The sequence below is a fragment of the Pan paniscus genome, chromosome 8 (assembly GCF_029289425.2).
Source record: "Pan paniscus chromosome 8, NHGRI_mPanPan1-v2.0_pri, whole genome shotgun sequence".
Lineage (NCBI taxonomy): Eukaryota > Metazoa > Chordata > Mammalia > Primates > Hominidae > Pan > Pan paniscus.
Window position 1 is genome coordinate 86,174,058 of NC_073257.2, and position 26,657 is coordinate 86,200,714.

At 40.3% G+C, this 26,657-nt stretch overlaps 1 protein-coding gene across 2 annotated transcripts in view; it reads left to right on the plus strand.

The window, feature by feature from the left end:
• Nucleotides 1–26,657, plus strand: part of VCL (vinculin) — a 120,368-nt gene that overhangs the window by 24,587 nt on the left and 69,124 nt on the right. For both annotated transcript variants that reach the window (XM_003812995.6, XM_003812996.6), the window contains exon 2: nt 19,067–19,137. In XM_003812995.6, coding sequence (XP_003813043.1) covers nt 19,067–19,137 — 71 coding nt within the window. The remainder of the gene's footprint in view (nt 1–19,066; nt 19,138–26,657) is intronic.

The following is a 26,657-nucleotide window of genomic DNA, read 5'->3' on the forward strand; positions in this document are numbered from 1 at the left end:
AAAAAAAGCCTAAAGGTGTAACTTTGGAAGTACAGATATCATAAAGGTTACTCTTTTCTATGAGCATTTTAATTGGAGGTCTTGCCATTTGACACATGAATATTATAAAACTTATAATATTCTGCCTGTGGCTGCCTGTGAGAAATGTGTTTGTAGCTTGAGCAAAGGAATAGAGTGATTTTGCTTGTAGCCTTAATTTAATGGGTCAGAATGTTTATTATGGCCTGGAGCCAAATTCAATTACTATATTGTAAAAGTGACTGAATAATCTCCAATTAGCAAGCAGGATGGTCAACGTTAGTAAATGCATTTAAAGACTTTTTGCCGGCTGGGCGCAGTGGCTCATGCCTGTAATCCCAGCATTTTGGGAGGCCAAGGTGGGAGGATCACCTGAGGTCAGGAGTTCGAGACCAGCCTGGCCAACATGGTGAAACCCTGTCTCTACTAAAAATACAAAAATTAGCCGGGCATGGTGGCAGGCACCTGTAGTACCAGGTACTTGGGAGACTGAGGCAGGAGAATTGCTTGAACTCGGGAGGCAGAGGTTGCAGTGAGCTGAGATTGCACCATTGCACTCTAGGCAACAAGAGCAACGTGACACTCCATCTCAAAAAGAAAAAAAAAGACTTTTGCCATTGTGTTACCATTTCAAGTTTTCATCACACCTGTAATTTAAAAAATGGGGGGTCTACAGTGTTGGTCAGTACTGGTTCAATTTTAAAAGTTACTTAAGGCCAGGCTGACTCAGCTGATCATGCCTAAGCAAATAACAGTTAAGGAGCTGAAGCCCTAGTTAAGCCTAACTGATCTTGGCTGTGGAAACCTTCCAGCTTCTGGGAAGAACCAGGACAATGGGACATCAGTTGGTTAGACTGCATCTTGATGGTTTATATGTGCCCATTGTGTACTTGAAGTTTTTCTTGTCCTTCTTGCCATCTGATAGTGCTGTAGAGTTATAGAATCACACAATATAACAGCCAAAAATATTAGACATAATTGAATCCCACTCTCATTTTATTTTATTTTATTTTATTTTATTACTTTTTTGAGACAAAGTCTTGCTCTGTCACCCAGGCATGGCACGATCTCAGCTCACTGCAACCTCTGCCTCCTGGGTTCAAGCGATTCTCCTGTCTCAGCCTCCCAAGTAGCTGGGATTACAGGTGTGCACCACCACGCCTGGCTAATTTTTTGTATTTTCAGTAGAGACGGGGATTCACCATGTTGGCCTGGCTGGTTCAGACTCCTGACCTCAGGTGATCCACCCACCTCAGCATCCCAAAATGCTGGGAATACAGGCGTAGCCATGGTGCCCGGCCCCACTCTTCTTATTTTAAAAAGACACAGTATGGCTGGGTGTGGTGGCTCACACTTTGGGAGGCGGAGGTGAGAGGATTGCTTGAGGCCAGGAGTTTGAGACCAGCCTAGGCAACATGATGAAACCCCACCTCTACTGAAAATACAAAAATTAGCTGAGTGTGGTGATGTGCGTCTATAGTTCCAGCTACTCGGGAGGCTGAAGTGGGAGGATTGATTGAGCTCGGAAGGTCAAGGTTGCAGTGAGCTGAGATTGCCCCACTGCAGTCCAGCCTGGGTGACAGAGCAAAACCCTGTCAAAAAAAAGAAAGGGAAGGGGAGGGGAGGGGGAAAGAAAGAAGGGAGGGAGAGAGGGAGGGAGGGAGGGAGAGAGGGAGGGAGGGAGGAAGGAAGGAAGGAAGGGAGGGAGGGAGGGAGGAGGGAGGTTTAGGATTAGAGTGTAGGTGTGCTGAGATCATCATTACTATTTGAGTGATAATTGAAGCAATGTCACTTATCTTGGGTAATACCCGAGGTTCATTGCTGGAAATCAAGGATGTGAACACACCAGAGTGAGGTTAAGAGTGGAAGTTTAATAGGCAAAAGAAAGAGAAGAGCTCTCAGCCCAGAGAGGGATCCTGGAGAAAAATGGGTTACCAGTTCCATGATGAAATGCACGGAGTTTTATAAATGAGCTTGAGGAGGCAGTGTCTGATTTACATAGGGCCCAAAAGATTGGTCGGACCAGGTGTGTCATTTACATAGCATGCAAAGAAGCTGGCCGCCCCACCCTAATCTTTTATTATGCAGATGGTTCTCTACCTGGCCTGCATCATATTGCCTGTTTCTTTATTTTACACATGGTTGAAAAAGAAAAGGGAAGATGGAGCCTCCATGTTGAACATGCCTGGCCCCCAGGTAGCCTTTTCCTATTGGCATAGCTGCTGGCATTCACCCATGCAAGTTTTAGCATGCTTTTCTATGTCTGCAGCTCGATTTTTCAGGGTGGTCTTTGTTAGAAAAGAAATGATTTGGGGGCTGCTTTTTATTAAAAGGGAAACCTTGCCGAGAACTCTTTTACCCTCACCAACTGCCTAAATAATTTCTTTCTAGCTTCTGCATCAATATTAGGCAAATTGACAAACTTCTCTGTGACTCTGTTCCTCATCTGTGGCATGGGATAGTAAATGGAACCCACCGCATGGGGGAGTTGTAAAGATTTAATGAGATCATAAAGAGCTCCTGACTTACAGCATGTGCTAAATGAAAAATAATTTTTTTTTTGAAGGAGAAAACTGAAATCACAAACGAATATTGCAATGGCAGAGAAGGAAAAAGGGACTAATGTTTATTTAGCCCTTGTTATCTACCAGGCCCTATTCTAGGTGATTTACATATGTATTACATCATTTATCTCTGAGAGAGATGTTACTTTTTCCATTTTACTGATAAGGAGACTGAGGCTCAAAGAGATTAAGTTACTTGCCAGAGGACACAGATCTGGTAACAGCAGAGTGAGGTGAGATTCAGATTGCTGCATTCCAAAGCCCCAGTTCTTTTTCCACTATTCCATTACCTTCCAGGATGAGGAGTAGGACCTCATTTTCCTAACATGAAAATGGGTTGCATTTCAAAAATTCGTTTACAAGTTGGTTGTTTGGAGTTACTTTTCCATGGAGACAATGTTACATGGTTACATGCCCAGGCTTATCTGCAAAAGCTATAATGTAACTGAAATTCTGCACATTTGTGAACTGAAACTATTAAGGAAAAAAATGCATTTGCAGTTGTAGCTATAAGCAGAAAAAGAAAAAATAAGGATGCATTTTAAATTCTGTGGAATGAGAAAAGCACGTTCGGTTAGAGGGCAGTGAGGGAGAAGATGGGGACTGTTTTGATTCTGGTGGGGCTCTGGGATACTTTCATAGTATTCACACATATTTCCTTTTAAAAAATAATTACATATGCAAGAGATAGGACAGGTGGTAGTGTTGACCTAATTTCTGTTGGCAATATTTAGCTTTCCTTTTTAAATATATTTACCCATTTTTTTTTTGTAATGACATGTGGGAGCCCAGCTAGTCACCCTCATATAGTCATAGAGTATTAAAGTTTATAGATGTCATGCCTGTAATCCCAGCACTTTGGGAGGCCGAGGTAGGTGAATCATTTGAGGTCAGGAGTTCAAGACTAGCCTGGCCAACATGGTGAAACCCCGCCTCTACTAAAAATACAAAAATTAGCCAGGTGTGGTGGCGGGCACCTGTAGTCCCAGCTACTCAGGAGGCTGAGGCAGGAGAATCGCTTGAACCCGGGGGGCGGATGTTGCAGCCATTGCGCTCCAGCCTGGGTGACAGAGCGAGACTGTCTCAAAAAAAAAAAAAAAAAAAAATGAAGTTTATGGATGTGTTGAAGAAAGAATGAAAATAAAAAGAATGTTTTCCTGAGTGAATTGTATAAGAATTTGAAGGAATTGAGGAGCTAAAGAGCATGTGCGCACAGATATGAAAATGATAAAATTAAATTTTCATTTCATCTTAAATCTTCATCATTTTACTTCAGTTGGCATTTAATTTCTGAGCATATGCTATGTGCCAGTCACCATGTGTCATGGCTATGAGGGAAAAAAACAGTCACAGACCCTTAGTCACAAATTTGCAAAAGAATTTGCTTTGTACTTGAAGTATCTACTAGAGATTATATTCAGATCATCCAGTGATGTTTTCCTCTTTATCGGTATTTATGAATATGTAAAGGTTACTTAATTATAACTAGTGGGAATAAGACTGAGGTTTTTTTTGTTTGTTTTTGTTTTTTAAGACAGGATCTCCCCCTGTTGCCCAGGCCAGAGTGCAGTGGTGCAATCATAGCTTACTACAGCCTCGATCTTCTCAGCTCAAGTGATTCTCCTGGATCACCCTCCCAAGTAGCTAGGACTACAGGCAAGAGCCACCACACCTAGTTAATTTTTTATTTTTTTTATTTTTTGTAGAGACAGGGTCTTGCTATGTTGCCCAGGCTGGTCTCAAACTCCTGGCTTCAAGTGATCTTCCAGCCTTGGCTTCCCAAAATGCTGGAATTATACGTGTGAGCCACTGCTCCCAGCCTTAAGTAATCTTTTTTTTTTTTTTTTTTTTGAGACAGGGTTTCGCTCTTGTCACCCAGGCTGGAGTGCAATGGCGTGATCTTGGCTCACTGCAACCTCTGCCTCCCGGGTTCAAGCAATTCTCCTGCCTCAGCCTCCCAAGTAGCTGGGATTACAAGCATCCACCACCATGCCCAACTAATTTTTGTATTTTTAGTAGAGACGGGGTTTTACCACGTTGGCCAGGCTGGTCTCGAACTCCTGACCTCAGGTGATCCACTCACCTTGGCCTCCCAAAGTGCTGGGATTACAGGCGTGAGCTACCGCGCCTGGCAAGTAATCTTTTTAATAACTAAGAACACTGGAAAAACTAGAGGAGATTATTAGTAAAAAGTGTTCATTTTATTTTCCCATAATTATTGCTTGATTTCCTGTCACTAGTCAGGACTAAAAGGTGGGAGATGTGGGACCTTTGAGTTCTGTTACATAGCATTTGCTTATGTATGTTTGCAACTAAAATGGAAACTTTAGGCTGGGCACAGTGGCTCATGCCTGTAATCCCAGCATTTTGGGAGGCCCCTGGAGTAGTTGGGACTACAGCTAGGTGCCACCATGCCCAGCCGATTTTTGTATTTTGAGTAGAGATGGGGTTTCACCATGTTGGCTAGGTTGGTCTCAAACTCTTGGCCTCAAGTAATCCACCCACTTTGGCCTCCCAAAGTGCTGGGATTACAGGCGTGCCTCCATACAGAAGAATTTTTTTTTTTTTTTGAGATGGAGTCTCGCTCTATCACCCAGGCTGGAGTGCAGTGGCGTGATCTCGGCTCACTGCAAGCTCCGCCTCCTGGGTTCATGCCATTCTCCTACCTCAGCCTCCCTAGTAGCTGGGACTACAGGCGCCCACCATCACGCCCGGCTAATTTTTTGTATTTTTAGTAGAGACGGGGTTTCACTGTGTTAGCCAGGATGGTCTCGATCTTCTGACCTCGTGATCCCCCTGCCTCAGCCTCCCAAAGTGCTGGGATTACAGGCGTGAGCCACTGCGCCTGGCCAGAAGAATCTTGAGTTGAGGGGGAGGACGAAGTGTTTGCACATTAGAAGCTTAGTCATGGTATCTTCATAAATGGGGATCTGGTGAGCAAGGTTGCTCTGCTAACATTTATGTAGCCTTAACTGACAGACTGAGTCTCATATTGGGTTAGAATAAACAGCTGCTGCCAAGGAAGCTTAACATTGGTTCTAAGGAAACTATGTGGCATCAGATAAGCTTGCTTGACATCAGAACTTGCCACTGACATGGTTCATCTGCTGCCTAGCCTATGTGATTGTGTTCTCATTGATGCACATTTAAATTAATATTTTGAGCAATTGGTTAAAATTTTGACCTTTAGGCCCTAGAGGTTTCTCATGACTTTATATATGAAGAATATTGTTGATACATTTTAGAATTTAATCTGTGTTTTTTTCTGATTATGAAGGCAATACATAGTTGATTTAAAAAAAATACTCTGGAAAAAGTATAGAAAAGGATTAAGAAGAAAATAAAAATCACCTGAAATTCTACTTCCCATGGTATGTTTGCTTCCAGTTATTTTTTCAATGTGGATATATATTTGGGAGAGAGTGGGTTGTTTCCTTATTAGTGAAATAGCTGAGGCTTCAGTAAAATTTCACTTAACACATGATATTGAGATGTTTGCCTAATGCACTGTGCTAATTAAGGTTGTTTGTTTAATCAGGTGGTACAAATTCTGATGCCTTAGGAGCCAAATAGGCAATGAGTGAATCAGGCCAGTTATAAGCACTGGGGAGTGATGGCAACTGTGGTTAACTGGAAAATGCCGGCCCTAACTGAAGAAGTTACTACCATCTTCAACTTACTGTTGTCACATGGAAACAGGGGCTAATGTTACCAAATCTTCCTAATTGTCAAGAAAGTCCCAGAAGTCTGTTTCTTTTTAATGTGAAATTTCTCATGTTAAAAAATACTGTGCAGGTCAAACAAAATAGTCTGTGTGTTGCACTTGGCCCATACACTGGCATTTTTTGTCACTCCTGACATAAATGCTTCTCAATCTTTCTCATAGCTCTTATAAGAAGAGCACATTTATTAAAGAAAATGTTGGGAGAGGAGTTTATGCATAAGGAGTTTCTGAGAATGGCTTCAGGAACTTTTCCGTCTGAGAGGGTTGCTTAGTATAGAAATGATAAACTCAGTTACAGGAATCAGGTGGTGACATAAATGAGTAAAATGAATTGGGATTAAGATTATGAGTGTGGACATGGTACAAATGCCCTGTTTGGGACATTTGGGTTCCAGTAATGTTTTTCCTTGATGGAATGCAGATCCAAATTGCTGCCAGACCTTCTAAGATTTAAGAGATGTCAGAAATTTGGATCTTTGTGAAATTTCTTGATTTTCAACTCATTTATGCATAGTGTTCCATTATTGGAACGCTAAGCTTGTGGGAGTTATTTATATCCTACTGCTCAAGGTCATCACCAAGGTCTGATTTTTCACACACAAAAAATTGCAACCTCTGGCATAAATGGGTTAAAAATACTATGTGGACCAAACAAAAACCATCATTGCCCCAAATTCTACACAAAATCCACTAATTTGCAGCTCTTGGCCTAGATCACTGTTTCCTACATATGTCCTAGAAATCCTAATTCTGTCATATATTAATAGGTGCTAAGAAATAAGGAATTCTTGGTCACATGAATTTGGAAAATGATGGATTAAACAAAACTGAACACATTTCCTGACTGAAGGTTATCATAGATCCTCAATTATGCTAATGTGCCTTGTAAATTCCTAAGAAGATATAGCCCATTACCCCACAGTTACAGTTAGGTCACCATCTCCACTTGCTTCCCCCACCACCCCCCTTGTCTAGGGTAAGAGTGGCTTTCCTCCTGGTAAAGGTTAGTCTCTGTATCTCTCTCCAGATTCTTACCCTCTCTCTTCAGGGATCTGACTTCAGAAGAAATCTATTTCCTGCCTCTTGTCCTGTAGCCTATCAGTATGCTTGGTTTTCTCCAGTTTAAAAAAAATGACAACCTTTTCTTATACCATACACAAAAATTGACTCCAAATGGATCACAGACCTAACTATAAGAGCTAAAACTATAAAATTCTTAGAATAAAACATGGGAGTAAATCTTCATGATCTCAGGTTAGATGAAGCCTTCTTAAGTGTTACACCAAAAGCACAAGTAGCAAAAGACAAAACAAAACAACAGGAAAAAAGCACAAGCAACCAAAATCACAAGCAACAAAAGAAGACAAGCTGGGCTGCAATCCCAGCACTTTGGGAGGCCCCGCAGGCAGATTACTTGAGCCCAGAAGTTCGAGATCAGCCTGGTCACCATGGTAAAACCCTGTCTCTACAAAAAATACTAAAAATTAGCCGAGTGTGGCCCGGCGTGGTGCCTCATGCCTGTAATCCCAGCACTTTGGGAGGCCGAGGCGGGCGGATCACCTGTGGTCAGGAGTTCCAGACCAGCCTGACCAACGTGGAGAAACCCAGTCTCTGCTAAAAATACAAAATTAGCCAGGCGTGGTGGTGCGTGCCTGTAATCCCAGCTACTTGGGAGGCTGAGGCAGGAGAATCACTTGAACCTGGGAGGCAGAGGTTGCAGTGAACCAAGATCACGCCATTGCACTCCAACCTGGGCAACAAGAGCAAAACTCCATCTCAAAAAAAAAAAAAAAAAAAAAAAGCCGGGTGTGGTTGTATACACCTGTACTTCCAGCTACTCAGGGGGCTGAGGTGGGAGGATCACCTGAGCCTGAAGAGGTAGAGGCTGTAGTGAGCTGTGATCATGCCACTGCACTCTAGTCTGGGCAACAGAGACTCTGTTTCAGAATAAAAAAAAAAAAGAAAAAGTAAAAGACAAGCTATATTTTAGTCTTAAATTGGCCTTTATCAAAATTAAAAGCTTGTGCTGCAAAGGACACTATCAAGAAAGGGAAAGACAACCCACAGACTGGGAAAAATATTTGCAAAAGATAAATAACTCAAAATATTGGCAAGGGGCCAGGCACAGTGGCTCATGCCTATAATCCCAGCACTTTGGGAGGCCGAAGCAGGCAGATTACCTGAGGTCAGGAGTTTGAGACCAGCCTGGCCAACATGATGAAACCCTGTCTCTACCAAAAAAATACAAAAATTAGCCAGGCATGGTGGCTCATGCCTGTAGTCCCAGCTACTTGGGAGGCTGAAGCAGGAGAATCGCTTGAACTCGGGAGGCGGAGGTTGCAGTGAGCCCAGATTGCACGACTGCACTCCGGCCTGGGTAACAGAGTAAGTCTCGGTCTCAAAAAAATATATATATATATTGGCAAGGTATCTGAATAGACATTTCTCAAAAGTAGATATATAAATGGTCAATACACCCATAAAAAGATGCTCAGCATCATTAGCCATCAGGTCAAAACCACAATGAGATACCGTTTCAGTAGGAGGGCTGTAACTAAAAAGATAATAACAAGTGTTGCCAGGGATATTGAGAAGTTGGAACCCTCTCATGTAGCTGCTGCGAATGTTAAATGGTTTAACCTCTTTGGAAAATAGTCTGGCATTTCCTCAAATGGTTAAACATAGAGATACCATATGACCCAGCTATTGAATACCTAGGTTTATAACCAAGAGAAATGAAAACATGTTCATACAAAACCTTGTACACTAATGTTTATAGCAGCATTATTCATAATAGCCCAAAAATGAAAACAACTCAGGTGCCCATCACTGATGAATGGACAAAATGTGATGTAACCATACAATGAAATATGATTTGGCAATAAAAAGAAATGAAGTACTGATACATAGCACAGATGAAAGAAGCTAGTCACTAAAGAGCACATCTTATGTGATTCTATTTATATCAGATATTTAGAATAAGTAAATCTGTAGAGAGAAAGTAGATTAGTGTTTACCTAAGATTAGGTGGTGGTGAGGAAGGGTTAGGGCTAAATGGGGGTGGTGTTGACTGCTAGTAGTTACTAGGTCTCTTTCTGGAGTGATGAAAATGTTCACAAATCAATTGTGATGGTTGCACAGCTCTGTGACTATCTTAACGACACCATTAACCTCTCTGTGGCAGTTGACACTATTGACTGTTCCTGAAATTCTTCTGGCTTTTATGACAGAGTTCTATTGATCCCCCTGCCCCTATCTCTGATATTTTCTTTCCAGCTCTTTTCACCAGCTTGTTCTTCCACCAGCTACTTATCTGTTGGTGGTGTTGGGTCGTGATTTCATTCATTATCCATGGCTTTTAGAACGTCTGAGTTGCCTGTTACTTGTGAATCAATTTTTCTAGTCCAGGTAAGTGAACTGAGGAGCCATCTTTTCAGTTGCTTATTGGACAACTCCCTCTGAATATCCCAGTGCTAATTACTTTCCTTCTCAGACCTGGTTTTCTTCCTATGTTACCAATTGACCCAGTCACTTGAGCCAGGGGCTGGGAGCCATCCTAGATTTCTGTCTCACCCTCCACATGGAGTGTCATGTGGCTGCCTTTTTTACAGCTGCCCTCTCATCTCCATTCACACTGCTGCTGCTTCTGCTACAGTTAATCTGTAGTTTATCTTTCCCTAAGACTGTAAGCTCCATGAGATCTGGGGCCATGTGTGTTTTCTTCATCACTGTCTGTAATGCTTGGTACATTGCATGTTATGTAAGTAATATTTGTTGATTGAATAAATGAATTGACAAATGAACTTGTCTTCCGAGTTTTCTTCGCTCTGATCCATTCTTGCTGCTGAATTTTTCTGTTTGAAATGCAGACCTAACAATGTCTTTTACTTAGAATAATTAAATAATTCCCCATTGCTTAGAGGATAAGTCTATTGCATTGCATACAAGGCCCTCCATGATGTGGCCCCTTTCTGCTTTTCCAATTTCCTGTCCTCTCCACATCTCCTCTCTACCCAGTACCCCATTTTCCAGCTATGTTTCCTGAGCTGGCCATGCTTTCCCATATCTTGCCCTATTAACTAGAAAGCCCTCCTTTTTACCTTGAATTCCATTACTTCTGGAGAACTCTTATTCTGCCTTCCTAGAGTTTCTCTTCCTCTGTGAAACTTCCTGTACCTCACCTACGCAGAGCAGAAACTTGGATGTAACTCTACTAGAGCATGCATTACACTGCATTGCCTTATTTGTTTAAGCATTTGTCAATGAACAACAAGGACTGAGTCTCACTTTTGTATCCCCATCACACAGTGACAGACACAGTGCCTCCCACATGGGAAGTACTCATTAAGTGCTTGATTAAATGAATAAGTTGGAAATCAGAGTAGATTAGAGAGTTTTAGTTTTTCTGGATGTGGCCTCTTAAACACTGAACTCTGGCTGGCCATCTGTGAATGATGTACAAAGGATATCAGTGAGGGGTGGATGGATCACAAGTTCATCACCACCCCAGAAAAACAATCAAAAGCATTGCTGATGATGGGTCACATACATTATTATTATCCCTGTATGACTGAGGCCTGGTACTGGGCACAGCTGCAATCAGAATGGTTGTTCAGTATAATGGATTGATCAGGCTAACTGTTATGCCATGACATTGATTTGAGCCACAGTAAGTACAGGCAAATGGGTACACATTCTTAAGTCTGGTCACAATCAGTTGGTCACAAGCTATTGTCTAAATACATTAAGAACATCTTCCTACCACATTTTTAATGTAATGTTCTTTAGTTACGACTTACATTGTACAAATAAGTAACACAAGTCTTCTCAGCTTTGTTTTGTCTTTCTGTTTTCTTGTACTTAGTCTAGCTAAGGGAGACATCTACATTAACATATTTTTTAGTCTAGGTAGTGACTCGAACCAGCCAACCTTTTTTTTTTCTTTCTTTTTTTTTTTGCTGGAAAGAAACCAAATCTCTCTACATTACCAAACCAAATCGAGTAGATTGTGATGAAAGGAGTAATAATAACAACAGCAGAAGACAAAAGTCCTCTCACATAGAATTTTGAGCTAAAGTCACATATTGAACAAAGGATATTTAAATTAACTACTGAACAAAGTAAGAGCTCTTCAAAAGAAACAGAGCTCCCTGCCAAGCCCCCTAAAAATGCCCCCAGGCCTCTTATTCATTCACTACCATTATTTCAGTTCATATCTAAAGATGTTTTATTTCTTATCTCATTCTCTTCCCACCACCTAGTGGACACATAGTTGGCACTTACTGCTTGTTTATTGAATTGAATGGAATCTAGCCCCAAGAGTTAAAGGCTATTCTCTGAAGAAGAAAATAAAAGAGAAATAATTTTGTCAGTGAATAGAAATAACAAGTCTGAGTTTCTCTCAGCAATGGAATAAAGTTAGGAAGGGATAACACGTACAATTGGCTCTCTGTATCTGTGGGTTCCACACTTCTGCATTTAGCCAACTGCGGATTGAAAATATTCAGAAAACAAGGATAGTTGCATCTGTGTTGAACATGTACAGATTTTTTCCTTGTCTTTATTCCCTAAACAATACAGTATAACAACTATGTACATAGCATTTATATTATATTAGGTATTATAAATAATCCAGAGATAATTTAAAGTATGTGGGAGGATGTGTGTAAGTTATATTCAAATACTATGCTGTTTTATATAAGAGACAAGCATCTGTGGGTTTTGGTATTTGAAGGGGGTCATGGAACCAATTCTCCATAGATACCAAGAGACATGACTATATTTATTATAAAGTTAGATTACTCCAAAAGGGTTGTTTTTAAATACTGACCCAGAGAAAACTAATTAGACTATAACTAAGATCTGTTTGTTCTTTTCTCTGTTTTTGTTTTTGTTTTTTGTTTTTTTTAGACGGAGTTTTGCTTTTGTCGCCCAGGCTGGAGTGCCATGGCACGATCTCGGCTCACTGCAACCTCTGCCTCCCAGGTTCAAGTGATTCTCCTGTCTCACCCTCCCGAGTAGCTGGGATTACAGGCACCCACCATCACGCCCGGCCAATTTTTATATATTTAGTAGAGACAGGGTTTCACCATGTTGGCCAGTCTGGTCTCAAACTTCTGATCTCAGGTGATCCACCCGCCTTGGCCTCCCAAAGTGCTGGATTACAGGCGTGAGCCACCGTGCCCAGCCACTCTGTTTTTTTTTAACCCTTTAATCCATAGGACTTTTTTCAGAAGGAATAAGATCTATTTTAAGGCATAAAAAAAATGAGGCATCAGACAGATGTGGTGGCATGCACCCGTATTCCCAGCTACTTGGGAGGCTGAGGTGGGAGGATTCCTTGACCCCAGCAGTTTGAGTCCAGCCTGGGCAATATAGCAAGACCCCATCTTAAAAAAAAAAAAGTAAAAAAGAAGCATTTGTTGATTCTTACTGACCTGTTTGCAAAGTTGTAGTCTACATTGGGAATCATATTTCCCCATACTAAGTTGACCTCGAAGAATAACATTTTCCCACCAGCTATGAAGATTCCTGTTAGTTAACAAAAGACATTTTGTGAATTAATCCCTTTCTTGTTTGTTCTACTTTTTTTCTTTTTCTTTTTTTTGTTCTTTTGAGATGGAGTCTCGCTCTGTCACCCAGGCTGGAGTGCAGTGGCCCGATCTCGGCTCACTGCAAGCTCTGCCTCCCGGGTTCGCGCCATTCTCCTGCCTCAGCCTCCCAAGTAGCTGGGACTACAGGCGCCCGCCACCAAGCCCGGCTAATTTTTTGTATTTTTAGTCGAGACGGGGTTTCACAGTGTTAGCCACGATGGTCTCCATCTCCTGACCTTGTGATCTACCCACCTCCTGACCTTGTGATCTACCCACCTCCTGACCTTGTGATCTACCCACTTACGCCTGGGATTACAGGCGTAAGCCCCCACGGCTGACTGTTCTACTCTATTTTTATTTGGAAAAGATGGGTGCTATGGAAATTTTCTGTTTTGATGGTGACAGGAGAGTACAGGAAAATGCATTTTCTGTCATCAATGGGTTAATGGCTTAAAAATAAAAGATTTGTCTTTGGTTCTCCTAGACAGGCTTTGCCAGTTGTTCTCAAACAAGACATACCTTTCTGCTTCTGTAGATCTTTAGAAAGTGGTTCTTTGGAAGTTCTCGACTTGTTACTTTGGTGATAGAACACTAAATTGTAAAGATCTAGAACAGAGGATGACAATCTTTGAATAAATGGGCAGGTCAAGGTAACATAATCCTCTCTGCCTTCACTTAGCATACAAAGTCCTGAACTAACTGAACTTTCCTTTCTAGCCTCATTTCCTCTGCTGAAGCCACACCAGCGTGTCTTTCTAGTCCTGGCCTCCTTGTACTCGCATATCTGACTGAACCTTCTTTGCCTGTGCTCTTCTCTTTGGTTGGGCTGTCTGATTCTTCTCTACTGGGCAGCTTCTCCTTTCCAGGCCTGGCTCCTTTTTTCTAAAAGACCACATAGCAAAGGAATAAATGAAGGTTATAGTAGCTGTGTGAAGAATGAATTGGAAGAGTCTGGAGCAACAAGACCAGTTTTAGGATACAGTGAGGGTCTCATGGATCTGTGCTGCCTGATATGATAGCTACTAGCTGTAGGTGTTAAAATGAAATAAAGGTAAAAATTCAGTTCTTCAGTTATACTGGCCACATTTCTTTGTTTCTTTTTCCTTTTTTTTTCTTTTTTTTTTTTTTTGAGATGGAGTCTCGCTCTGTCGCCTAGGCTGGAGTGCAGTGGTGCGATCTCAGTTCACTGCAACCTCCGCCTCCCAGGTTCAAGCAATTTTCCTGCCTCAGCCTCCCAAGTAGCTGGGATTACAGGTGCCTGCCACACCCCTGGCTAATTTTTGTATTTTTAGTAGAGACGGGGTTTCGCCATGTTGGCCAGGGTGGTCTCGAATTCCTGATATCAGGTGTTCCACCCGCCTTGACCTTCCAAAGTGCTGGGATTACAGGCATGAGCCATTGCACCTGGCCTATGCTGGGAACATTCCAAGTGGTCAATACTCACAGGTGGCTAATGGGTACTGTATCGGGCGGCACAGATTAAATAGAATATTTCCATCATAACAGAAAATTATTTGGACAGCACTGCCAAAAATCAATTCCCCAAGAGAAAATGGCATTCATTCTATATAGTCATGTTTTATGTGTTGTACCTTAAAAACAGTGCTGTTTGTTGTCCCTAATCTAATTCTAGCCAGAGTATATTGAGCAATCATGGATACTATTGCTTCAAGTATGAATGCAGCTTGAATGCAGCACAAAATCACATTTAGTGTTTATCACTTAAGTATTCAAAAATAGCATTTAAATAAATGCCCTTGAATATATTTTTAATTATCCATTTATCTTTCCTTACCTACTCCTACTCTTACAAAGAGGCATCAATTAATTACATGCCATTCAGTTTTTAGTAATTACCTCTACTGAGGTCAGAATATATGCTATTTACAAAACTGTTTTAATGTTTTTGCCTGGTGTAGCCATGATTGCTTTATCTTTGGATAATAACTGTTTGCCATATATCAGCCTTCTAGCATTGCTACCTTTGAAGCCTTTTTATTTCATTGATTTAGAAGTGATTTTTTTTTATTTTTTCCTTTTTTTGAGACGGTGTTTTGCTCTTGTCGCCCAGGCTGGAGTACAGTGGCGCTATCTTGGCTCACTGCAACCTCCGCCTCCCAGGTTCAAGCGATTCTCTTGCCTCAGCCTCTGGAGTAGCTGGGATTATAGGCATCCGCCACCACGCCCAGCTAATTTTTGTATTTTTAGTAGAGACAGGGTTTCGCCATGTTGGCCAGGCTGGTCGCGAACTCCTGACCTCAGGTGATCTGCTCTCCTCGGCCTCCCAAAGTGCTGGGATTTATAGGCATGAGCCACCACGCCCGGCCACGTGGTTTTTATTTCTTTACCTCAGTCTAGTCTTCATCCCCCACCCCACCCCACCCAGTCCAAGAGCAAGTCCTAATAATATTTCTTCCGTAAAAAGGTAACACAATTCTATTCTTTTCTCCATTTCTATTTTCACTACTTAAGTAGTGAAACCTTAAGTCACTACTATCACTCTCCCGGCTGACTGCAGTAGCCTCCCTGCAATCATCTAGGAGAGTGATACTGGTTACTCTGCTTTCCCCTCACCACCTAAAAATAGGCAAAATGACCTTTTAAAAAGAAAATCAGGCCAGGCGTGGTGGCTCATGACTGTAATCCCAGCAGTTAGGGAGGCAAAGGCAGGAGGATCGCTTGAGCATGGGAGTTTGAGACCAGCCTGGGAAACATAGTGAGACCCCATCTCTACAAAATAAAAAAAAAATTAGCTAGGCGTGGTGTCTCATGCCTGGAGTCCTAGCTGCTCCAGACGGAGGATCACTTGAGCCCTGAATCACTTGAGCTATGATTGCACCACTGCACTCAAGTCTGGCATATGGGGCCAGATCATGTCTCTTAAAAAAAAAAAAAAAGAAAAGAAAAAGTCAGATTAATCTCTTGTTTAGAACTCCTGCCTCCTATTGTACTGATAAACGATTCCAAATATTTCAAGCTGGCCTAAAAGGCTCTTTATGATCTGGCACTTGCCTTCTTACCCAGCCTCATTACCACACCATACTTCCCTCCCTCCCTGAGGTTCAGCCACTCTGGCCTCTTTCCAGTTCCTAAAATACACCCAATCTTTTCCTGCGTTAGGGCCTTTTTCTGGCTGCTCCCCCTAGAGTGTTCTTGCCTAGCTCTTTCATGAGTGACTCCTTCTTAGTTTCAAAGTCTCAGCTCCAATTTTGCTTCTTTGTCTACTCTTTCCAAAGTAGGCTCCTTTGTTTCCAGCCCGTACTCTTTATTATAGCATCATTCTTACCATTATCTGGAATCATACTTGTTTATTTACTTGACTCTCTGTCTCTCCCTACTAGACTATAAGTTCCGTGAAGGCAGGAAACTTTTTTTTATTCTCTACTCCATCTCTACTACCTAAACAGTACCTGGCTCATGTTGTTGTGCTAAAAGCAATGTTTAATAACACTGAATAACTTACTATTTTCTAAAGGAGATATAAGAGGAACTCACCTAGTTCTCCCTCCCACCCTTGCTCTCTGTGTCTGTGTCCCTCCTTCCCCCCAACATATATAAAAGGAATCTCTCTGTGTCTTAAATGTGAATATCTTTCTAGGCCCTTTATACTGAATGTGAACCAGTGACTTTGTGGCTGAACTTCATCTTTTACTTCATGAAATCATGGCCATAGCTTTTTGAATGGTTAGTTTCAGTTGGAAAACATAGTGAACAATACATCTGGAAATATTCTGTCATGTTTTGAGCTGAGAAACTCTAGAGAACCAGCTGCTGATTTAAAAGCCTTTTATTATGATACAGACAGTCTATTGTCTATAAAAGCATTGGCTATTACACAGTGGTAGATATGTGTTGCTTTTTCTAGCTATTAACTTGAAAGAAAAAACTTGTATTCATAATTTATGCATGACTTATATTCCCTGAGAATAGTTTATTGTGTTATTTTCTTTAGCTGATTTACTGTGCATTTAGAGATTTTTTGAGACAGGGTCTTGCCCTGTTGTCCAGGCTGGAGTGCAGTGGTGTAAAACACTGCTCACCACAGCCTTGACCTCCTGGGCTTAAGTGATCCTTCCACCTCAGCCTCCCAAGCAGCTGGGACCATAGGTGTGAGCCACCACACCCGACTAATTTTGTGTAGAGACAAGGTCTCACTATGTTGCCCAGGCTGGTCCCAAACTCCTGGTTTCAAGTAATTCTCTCACCTTGGTCTCCTAAAGTGCTGGGAATGATAAGTGTGCACCACTGTGCCAGCCAGGATTTTTCTTACTCCATTTTTTTTTCCTTTAAACTCAATCAAAAGTTAAATGGTTAAATAGTAGGACTGACATATTTTCCATTCTGGGTTTTTTTAATTTCACAGATTTCTACATTAAAATATGGTTTATAAATATGATTTAGTACTCTTAGGTGGCTTTATATTGTTAAAATGGGTGAATTTCACCATTTACTATATTAAAGTTTACTCTTATACTTTATAATACATGAATATAGTGGAAGAAAAATTGACATTCAAGACCTGCATAGAGATAATTTTGAAGAAAGTGAATATGTGTATGATTAGTGGTATAATACACACATAATTTGGTAGTGTGACATTTAATATTTTGATAATTTAAAAAATTTCTGACCATTACTATTTGGAAGATCTATATAAAATGACAGATAATTATGTACTGAGATTATTAGGTAGGAAATAATTACAACTAAATAACTTAGGCTGGGAGTGGTGGCTCATGCCTGTAATCCCAGCAATTTGGGAGGCAAGGTGGGTGGATCACTTGAGGTCAGGAGTTCGAGACCAGCCTGGCCAACATGGTGAAACCCCATCTCTACTAAAAATCCAAAAAAAAAAAAAAAGATTAGCTGGGTGTGGTGGCACATGCCTGTAGTCCCAGCTACTTGGGAAGCTGAGGCATGAGAATCACTTGAACCTGGGAGGCCAAGGTTTCAGTGAGCCGAGACTGCGTCTCTGCACTTCAGCCTGGGCAACAGAGTGAGACTCTATTTCAAAAACACAAACAAAAAATAACAAAACAACTTACAGTAACATTTTTGTGTTTTTAAATTACAAAAATTACTTTAAAATTTACATTTCAGGAAATTAGAAAATAGGAAACGCAGATACAAATTCATTCAATTTCCTAAGCATTAGTACAACCAGTAGAATATTTTAAAAATGTTCTTTCAGTGTTGTTGCTTTATTTATACCTGTGGATTTTTTTTGGTATTGTACTCATAATGTACTTGTTATTTATATTTCTTCTTTTAAGTGAAATATAATGTCATAAACATTATCCTATAATGCCAAGTTTTTATAACCATTATTTTAATGGCCCACATAGTACTCAACCTAATGATATATCTTAATTTACTTAACTATTCCTCTTTGTTGGAGGAGTTATTTATGAAGTGTTTTGTGAATATTGTTTTTATTATCACATTTGGCATTACTGCTTATAAGGTATATTCTCATAAGTGGAATTCCCAGGTATGACTTTTTTTATGTCTGCTAATAAATTCTAGCAAGTGATTTTCCAAAGAGAATATGTCAGTTTATATCACCACCTGCAGGGTGTAAAACTACCTATTCCATTGTTGCATTCAGCATTATATATTCTTTCTTTTTAACTTGCACTATAATTAGGGAAAAATATCATGTTGTTTTAATTTCAGTTTTTTTGATTACTAGTGAAGTTGCATATTTTCATGTTTGGTTTCTAGTGTCAGAATCATAATAGCTTCAAATATTTTTCCCAGTTCCAATAACTTCGTTTTTTTCTACATAGATAGTTTTGTCTGTCTAACTTGATTCATGTACTTCATGTAACATTTTAGAGATGTGGCCGAGTTTTTTGGCTTAAATACACACACTTATATTCTCAATGATGAATTTCTCCTATTATGCTCAATAATGCTTTCAAATTAGTTATTCTGAAGAAGGAGTAATACAACATTATGTTTGTATTCCATATTGTTATTCTAGTATATTGTGAAGGCATATTATGTGAGTAATCCTAAAAAATTTTTTAAATCCGGGAATCTCCCTTAAATCTAGAAACTTTAATGATAGATTATGTTTAAGTATATGTTTCAAATATGCTTAAGTAATAGTTTTTTAAAGTCTGAGAATTTATATTTGAATTATTTTTTTTTTCCTCTTGTAGGTTGGAAAAGAGACTGTTCAAACCACTGAGGATCAGATTTTGAAGAGAGATATGCCACCAGCATTTATTAAGTAAGTAATTAAAATATTCTTCGTTGCTAAGCAGAATAATACTCTTGTTAGGAAGAAAAAGTAGCTGATTTCAGTAACAACTTTTTTTTTGGTATAAAACTTTTGTTTACAATTGAAATTTCAACTTTTTTGTCTTCTAACTTTTTTTTTTAAAACTGTCCATTTTAGTTTTTGATATTAGGCATTTTTGACATAATATTTTTTTTTTTTTTGAGACGGAGTTTCACCCTCGTCACCCAGTTTGGAGTGCAATGGTGCGATGTCAGCTCACTGCAACCTCTGCCTCTTGGGTTCAAATGATTTGCCTGTCTCAGCCTCTGGAATAGCTTGGATTATAGGCGCGTGCCACCATCCCTGGCTAATTTTTGTATTTTTAGTAGAGATGGGGTTTCACCATGTTGGCCAAGCTGGTCTTGAACTTCCGACCTCAGGTGATCCACCCACCTTGGCCTCCCAAAGTGCTGGGATTACAGGCGTGAGCCACTGTACCTGGCCAATTTTTGACATAATAATTTTTAATAAGACCATGAGTTTTGAGTTTTTCTTTCCAAAATGAAAAGTATTCAGAGACCCACTGTGACTATAGCATGCATGAATCTACATTGTATACTAGGCACCTTTGCTTGGAGATAAGGGAATAATGGTAGATATAAACTTTAAAAAATTATTGTTTCGGCCGGGCGTGGTGGCTCATGCCTGTAATCCCAGCACTTTGGGAGGCCAAGGAGGGTGGATCACCTGAGGTCAGGAGATCGAGACCATCCTGGCTAACATGGTGAAACCCTGTCTCTACTAAAAATATAAAAAAAATTAGCCAGGCGTGGTGGCGGGTGCCTGTAGTCCCAGCTATTTGGGAGGCTGAGGCAGGAGAATGGCGTGAACTCAGGAGGCGGAGCTTGCAGTGAGTGGAGATCACGCCACTGCACTCCAGTCTGGGTGACAGAGCGGGACTCTGTCTCAAAAAAAAAAAAAATTATTGTTTCATATTTTCAGTTACATTTTAAATTTAAGTTATATTTATATATCTCCTAGTATTCCTAAAAATAATTTCCAGGCTTTTTGGGCTATTCTGCATAAAACAAGCAGACATACTAATTTTTGAATACTTAAAACTTCTTAGGTTCTTATATTGTCTTTGATTAGTGGTTTTGTTCTATATGGCAGTCAAGTTGTAAGCAAAAGTAAAAGCTGATGTGTAGGACAAAAAAAATAGAACTCATAGAAGTCAATAAGAATAACATAAGACTTTCCAAAAAGGTGTGTGAAGGACTTGAATAGGCACCTCAAAAGAGGAAATTTAAGTGGCCAATAAATATTTTATTTCAGTCATCAGAGAAGTGCAAATTATTTTATTATATACCCCAAATTAAGAACCCTGATAATATTAGTTGTTGATAAGATGTGAAGCAACTGGAATGTTCTTACACTGCTGTTGGGAATGTAAATTGCTGCAGCCACTTTGGAAAACAACATGACATCAGTAAAGTAGAAGATAAGCAGTTCCACTTTCAAGTATGTTCCCTAAAGATACTCGTCCACATGCACACCAGCATCCATATAAAAAACATTTCTATCAGCATTGTTCATGATGACCCCACTGGTCTATCTAGAGTAGAATGGATAAAATAATCATGGTGTAGTCAGAAATTGTAATATTAATCAGTAATGAAAAGGAGTGAGGAATTTTCACTTAAAAATGGTTAATTTTATGCTATATGAGTTTCATTTCAATTGAAAAAAACAATGAGGCCAGGTGCAGTGGCTCACACCTGTAATCCCAGCACTTTGGGAGGCCGAGGAGGGAAGATCACTTGAGCCTAGGAGTTTGAGACCAGCCTGGGCAACATAGTGAAAACTCACCTCTACAAAACATTAGCTCTGTGTGGTGGTGAGAGCCGATAGTCCCAGCCACCCAGGAGGCTGAAGTGGGAGGATCACCTGAGCTGGGGAAGTTAAGGCTGCAGTGAGCTGTGACTGCACCACTGCACTCCAGCCTGGGTGACAGAGTGAAACCCTGTATCTAAAAATAAATAAATAAATAAAAAGACAAAAAAAGAGAAATGAATGAATCTCAAAAATAATTGAGGGAAATGAAAAACAGAGAGACAGAGAGACGGACAGATAGATAGATAGATAGATAGATAGATAGATAGATAGATAGATATGTAGGTTCCACTTATTTAAAGTTCAAAAATGGCCAGGTGTGGTGACTCACACCTGTAATCCCAGTACTTTGGGAGGCCAAGGCAGGTGGATCACTTGAGGTCAGGAGTTCGAGATCAGCCTGGCCAACATGGTGAAACCCTATCTGTACTAACAATATAAAAATTAGCCAGGCGTGGTGGCTCACACTTGTAATCCCAGCTACTTGGGAGGCTGAGGCGGGAGAATCACTTGAATCCGGGAGGCGGAGGTTGCAGTGAGCCAAGATCAAGCCACTGTACTCCAGTCTGGGTGACAGAGTGAGACTCTGTCTCAAAAAAAAAAAAAAAAAAGTTCAAAAACATGCAGAAATAAACTATGTTGTTTAGACATGCCTATTTATATGGTAAAAAGATGAAGATGAGTAAGTAATAATGGTCACCACAGCCAGGGTAGTCCTACCTCTGGGAGGGAGGAAGAGGTTTATACTCAGGAAGAGGTACACAGGGGCATCTAAAAGTGGTAATAATGTTCTATTTTTGATTTAAGTGATGAGTTACATGGGCGGTTGTTTTATATTTATGCATTATATTATACGTATGTTTATTTTCTCTATGTATGTTAAATATCACAACTTTAAATAAAGCTAAAAGTGTTCCTTTATTTTTATCCTCCTTATGTTCTATTATTTTCATTGAACAGATGTAAAATTCTCACCCATATTGAAATCTTCTTATTTCTACCTGAGTGGGTGCTTTATGCAACTGTGTTTCTGTTAATTCCATAAAATGTCTTCATGTGTCAGGAAGTAAGGTGCTAGAAGCATCTGTTTTTTTGTACAGCCTGTTTTGTGGGAGTATCTTTTTTGTCCTACCTTCACTGGACTTGGTGATCTCAAGGTTTCTTCCAGCTCTGATCAACATGAGCCTATTTTGTTTACATGCCATCCGATCAGCCTGGTAATATATATATATTTTTGAGACAGGCTCTCACTCTGTCACCCAGGTTGAAGTGCAGTGGTGCGATCATGGCTCACTGCAGCCTCAACTGCCCAGACTTAAGTGATCCTCCTGCCTCACCCCGAGTAGCTGGGACTACAGGTGTGTGCCACTATGCCCGGACAATTTTTAAATCATTTGTAGAGGTAAGGTCTCCCTGTTGCCCAGGCTGGTCTTGAAGTCCTGGGCTCAAGCAATCCTCCTTCATTGGCCTCCCAAAGTGTTGGGAGTACAGGCATGAGCCACTGTGCCCCGGCCTTAGCCTGGTAATATTAAGAGGAATCTTATGCTGTCAACTAAACATATTATAATTAAACTTGCATTTACCTTACATTAAAAACATAGCTCTAGCTTGTAGCAGGTTGCCCTCACCCCTTGGAAGATACAGAGCACGGGGAATGAGTGAGTACAGGTTTCACTATTGGGTAGGTAGTTGGACTAGAAGACCTTACAAACAATTGCCTCCAACCCTGACATTCTAGTCTATGAATATGATTTGATTGGTAAGTGGATTTTGTCAGGAAACTTATTTTTGCTCATCCCCCAGAGACATATTCTGAAATATGCTATGTGCTTTCACAGACTTCCTTGGGGACTTAGAAAAATTAAAAATGAGCACACCCTAGTTGTGATAAAAATTTCAAAAAATCTGGTCACTTTAAAACAAAATAAAACTTTACTGATCATCCTGTGTGGTAACTAGGGCATCAACCCCTTACTCTAATAATTGGTAATTTAAAGGAAATTAAGCATTTATCTTGCCTTTCCTGTACAAAATTTTTAGAGTAGCCCAATAGCCCTAGTTGTAAGGTGAATTCTAACCAATAAATGTGGAAGACATGACAGAATTAAAAAATCATTGATTGCTGGGCATGGTGGCTCACGCCTGTAATCCCAGCACTTTGGGAGGCCGAGGTGGGAGGATTGCTTAAGCCCAGGAGGTCGAGGCTGCAGTGAGCTGTCATTATGCCACTGCACTCCAGCCTGGGTGACAGAGTGAGACCCTGTGTAAAACAAAACAAAATAAAACAAACCGTGATGGATTTTTATGTTTGCTTTTCTTGTTTTTCTATAGAATGCAAAATGAAGCAGAAAATAGTAGATGCCTTGACTTGGAAAAGACAGGGACAGAGAAGGGGGAAACAGATGGAAGCAATTAATGACATCCTTGGAACTATTGAGTAGGACATTCTTTTGAGCTGCTTGGTTGATGTTTAGAAATTTCTAGGGCATGACCGACTGAAACTTCCTCTGTAGTCTACTTTTGCAAGGACTTCTCAAGTGACTGCTTAAGCAACACTAAAGGCTAAAATATTTAAACATTTATTGTTAGATCAGCCTGTACTCCTAGAATGTTAAGATGTCAAGGCTAGAGAAAACAGAAGATACTTGGCCTGTAGATAGATTTATACCTAAGCTATCTGATATATATTTAAAGATTTTTCAGGGAAAGATATGATACTTTTAGGATTTGGGGATCTCAAGATCCTATCATAGGCTATTTGTGTGATTGGCAATTAGGGCATATGGAAAAATGGGTTTAATACATTTAAAATGATACAATTGTCGATCAGGAACTTCCAGTGCTCAGGCAATTCCTTATTGTAAAAGTGAGAGCCATTTTAATATAGAACAAGATTTGCATGGTCACAGCCTTTCTCTTGGGTGGAGCTAAAGTTATTTGATCCCTGGCTGCACTGGCAGATAGAGCTCACAATTTACTAATTTTACCCAAGACTGCAATAATAGCCACAGTGTTGCATAAGAGGTGTAGGGTTGCATGGTGATTGCCATCGAAACTGCCCAGATTGTCATAAACTTCAGGAGTGCAGCAGCTATGCTGTATTGTTAAAATGTTGGTTAGAGTAACCTTATAACCCTATAAGAAATCATTTGTTCCTGGCTGGGTGCGGTAGCTCATGCCTATAATCCCAGCACTTTGGGAGGCTGAGGCAGGTGGATCACTTGAAGTCAAGAGTTCAAAACCAGCCTGGCCAACATGGTGAAACCCCATCTCTACTAAAAATTCAAAACTAGCCGGGCGTGGTGGCACATACCTGTAATCCCAGCTACTTGGGAGGCTGAGGTAGGAGAATCACTTGAACCCAGGTGGTGGAGGTTGCAGTGAGCCGAGATCATGCCATGCATTCCAGCCTGGGCAAGAGCGAAACTCTGTCTCAAAAAAAAAAAAAAAAAAGAAAAGAAATCATTTGTTCTTTTTGAGACTGTCAGCAGGGGAGTCAGCTACTGTACTCCATGTTTACATTTTGTATCACTGTCAGTTGTCATTTTCTTCTTCGTCATCATCATCTTCAGACTGCTGTGGCAGTAATGTTTTATATATAATTGATTAATGGGCTAGACATGCTCCTTGGTTAATTATTTACTGATTGCCTTCTATGTGCCTAGCATGCTGAGTGCTGTTTATAGAATAGTAGTTCCTACCAGTGTGTAATGAATAGTCACTTGTGAGATATATTGCAAATAATATATTAACAGTAGTAAAGTGCCAGAGGATACTAATGCTTTGCTTTAAAAGAAAAAATTAATTGAGAGGTCAGGCGTGGTGGCTCATGCCTGTAATCCCAGCACTTTGGGAGGCCGAGGCAGGGGGATTGTGAGGTCAGGAGATCGAGACCACGGTGAAACCCCGTCTCTACTAAAAATACAAAAAATTAGCCGGGCGTGGTGGCGGGCACCAGTAGTCCCAGCTACTCAGGAGGCTGAGGCAGGAGAATGCGTGAACCCAGGAGGTGGAGTTTGCAGTGAGCTGAGATTGCGCCACTGCACTCCAGCCTGGGCGACAGAGCGAGACTCCATCTCAAAAAAACAAACAAACCAACAAACAAAAACTTAATTGAGCATATTTAAGTTCACGTGTATAATAATATCCCTCTCATTCCTTCTCATTATGTTTTTTTTTTAACTTTCATTGAAGTATAATATGCTTGTTATTATGTTTTCTTTAATGGGAGATAAATTAGTGGAACTACAGCTATTGTGGCTGGGAATTATGCATAATCCCAAGTAGACCCATGGGGATATGCCATAAACTTGAGTTTTATTTTTCTATATATGATGGCAGAGCAAAAGTGGAAACACTACTGCAGAGAAATTTTGTAAAAAAGAAATATTTTAAGACGTTTCCAATTAAAGAGCTATAATACAGACTGACTTTATGATAGGAATTCAGAGAGAGAGCTCTCTCATTATAAGTAGGAATAGTAGAAAGAGCGTTTATGTATGAAGTGGGGCTTGGGAGGATGGTTAGATGTAGGGAGGAAGGAAAATACTCTAGGTGCAATGAATGGCACGACCAAGTCATGAGGGCCTGTGGGGAGAGGGGCACATGGTGGGGGTGGTAGGAACTAAGCTTAGGTGGGTAGGTTGGGCAATAGTGAAGGTCCTTGAAAGCCAGGCAAGGGAATTTAGAATTGGGCAGGAGGGAAGCTTTGTAGTTGCTGAGCAGTAGGATGACAATATGAAAGCATCTTCCAGAAGATTCATAACCAAATACAGAAGGAATAGTAGGTGCTAATGTTGTAACAGAGAATAAGCTAGATGTCAAACTGACCAGATTTATTTTCTGTCAGTGTAGATTTGCTTCAGATTGATTCCTTATTATAGGTGAGAAATGTTTATAGCAAACTATTTTATTTGCCTTGGAAAAACTGTCATTGCTGTATACAATGGAATTTCATTCTTATTTCTGCAATGGAGCAGAAATGAATAAGGAAGGCAATTCTTGGACCTGATCCAAGGATGTTCAGAACTGAATGGATCAAAAAGCATCACTTCTGAGGTGGTCTTGTGATACGAACTTGAAAAGGGCATTGTGTACATTATCTGTTGGCAGGCAAATGACAGCTTTCATTTCGAACTGGACAGTGTTGTCACTTTCTGCCTTAGTGCTGCTCTGACAGTCTGCTTGAAGTCAAAACTTGGATTGGTTCACCAGCTTGGACTATTTTTGAAGCATACTGTAATGTCTAGGCTTATTGAATAAAAGAATGTTCCCAAAATACCATGTGAAAGGATGTACTACTGCTACATGATTGCCATTATTCACATTTCTTGGGAATTCTTTGTTTTAACCCTTAAACTTTATTAGTTAAGAACAGTTATGGTATTTACTTATACAAATTTACCATAATTTATATTCCTGCACAAAGAAGAAATTTGGGAAGGATTAAAATATGCTTTATACTTAATTTAGATCTCTTTTGACCTAAAGTAATGATGTCACATTTTTAGGTCATCAGGCCTTGTAGCTTCTTCTTTGCTTGTGATCTTGAACACTCAAAATAATTTGTGATGAAATTTGTATTTTTAAACACACTTGTGGGTGAAAGTGCCCAGAATATCTTTTTTTAACAATTA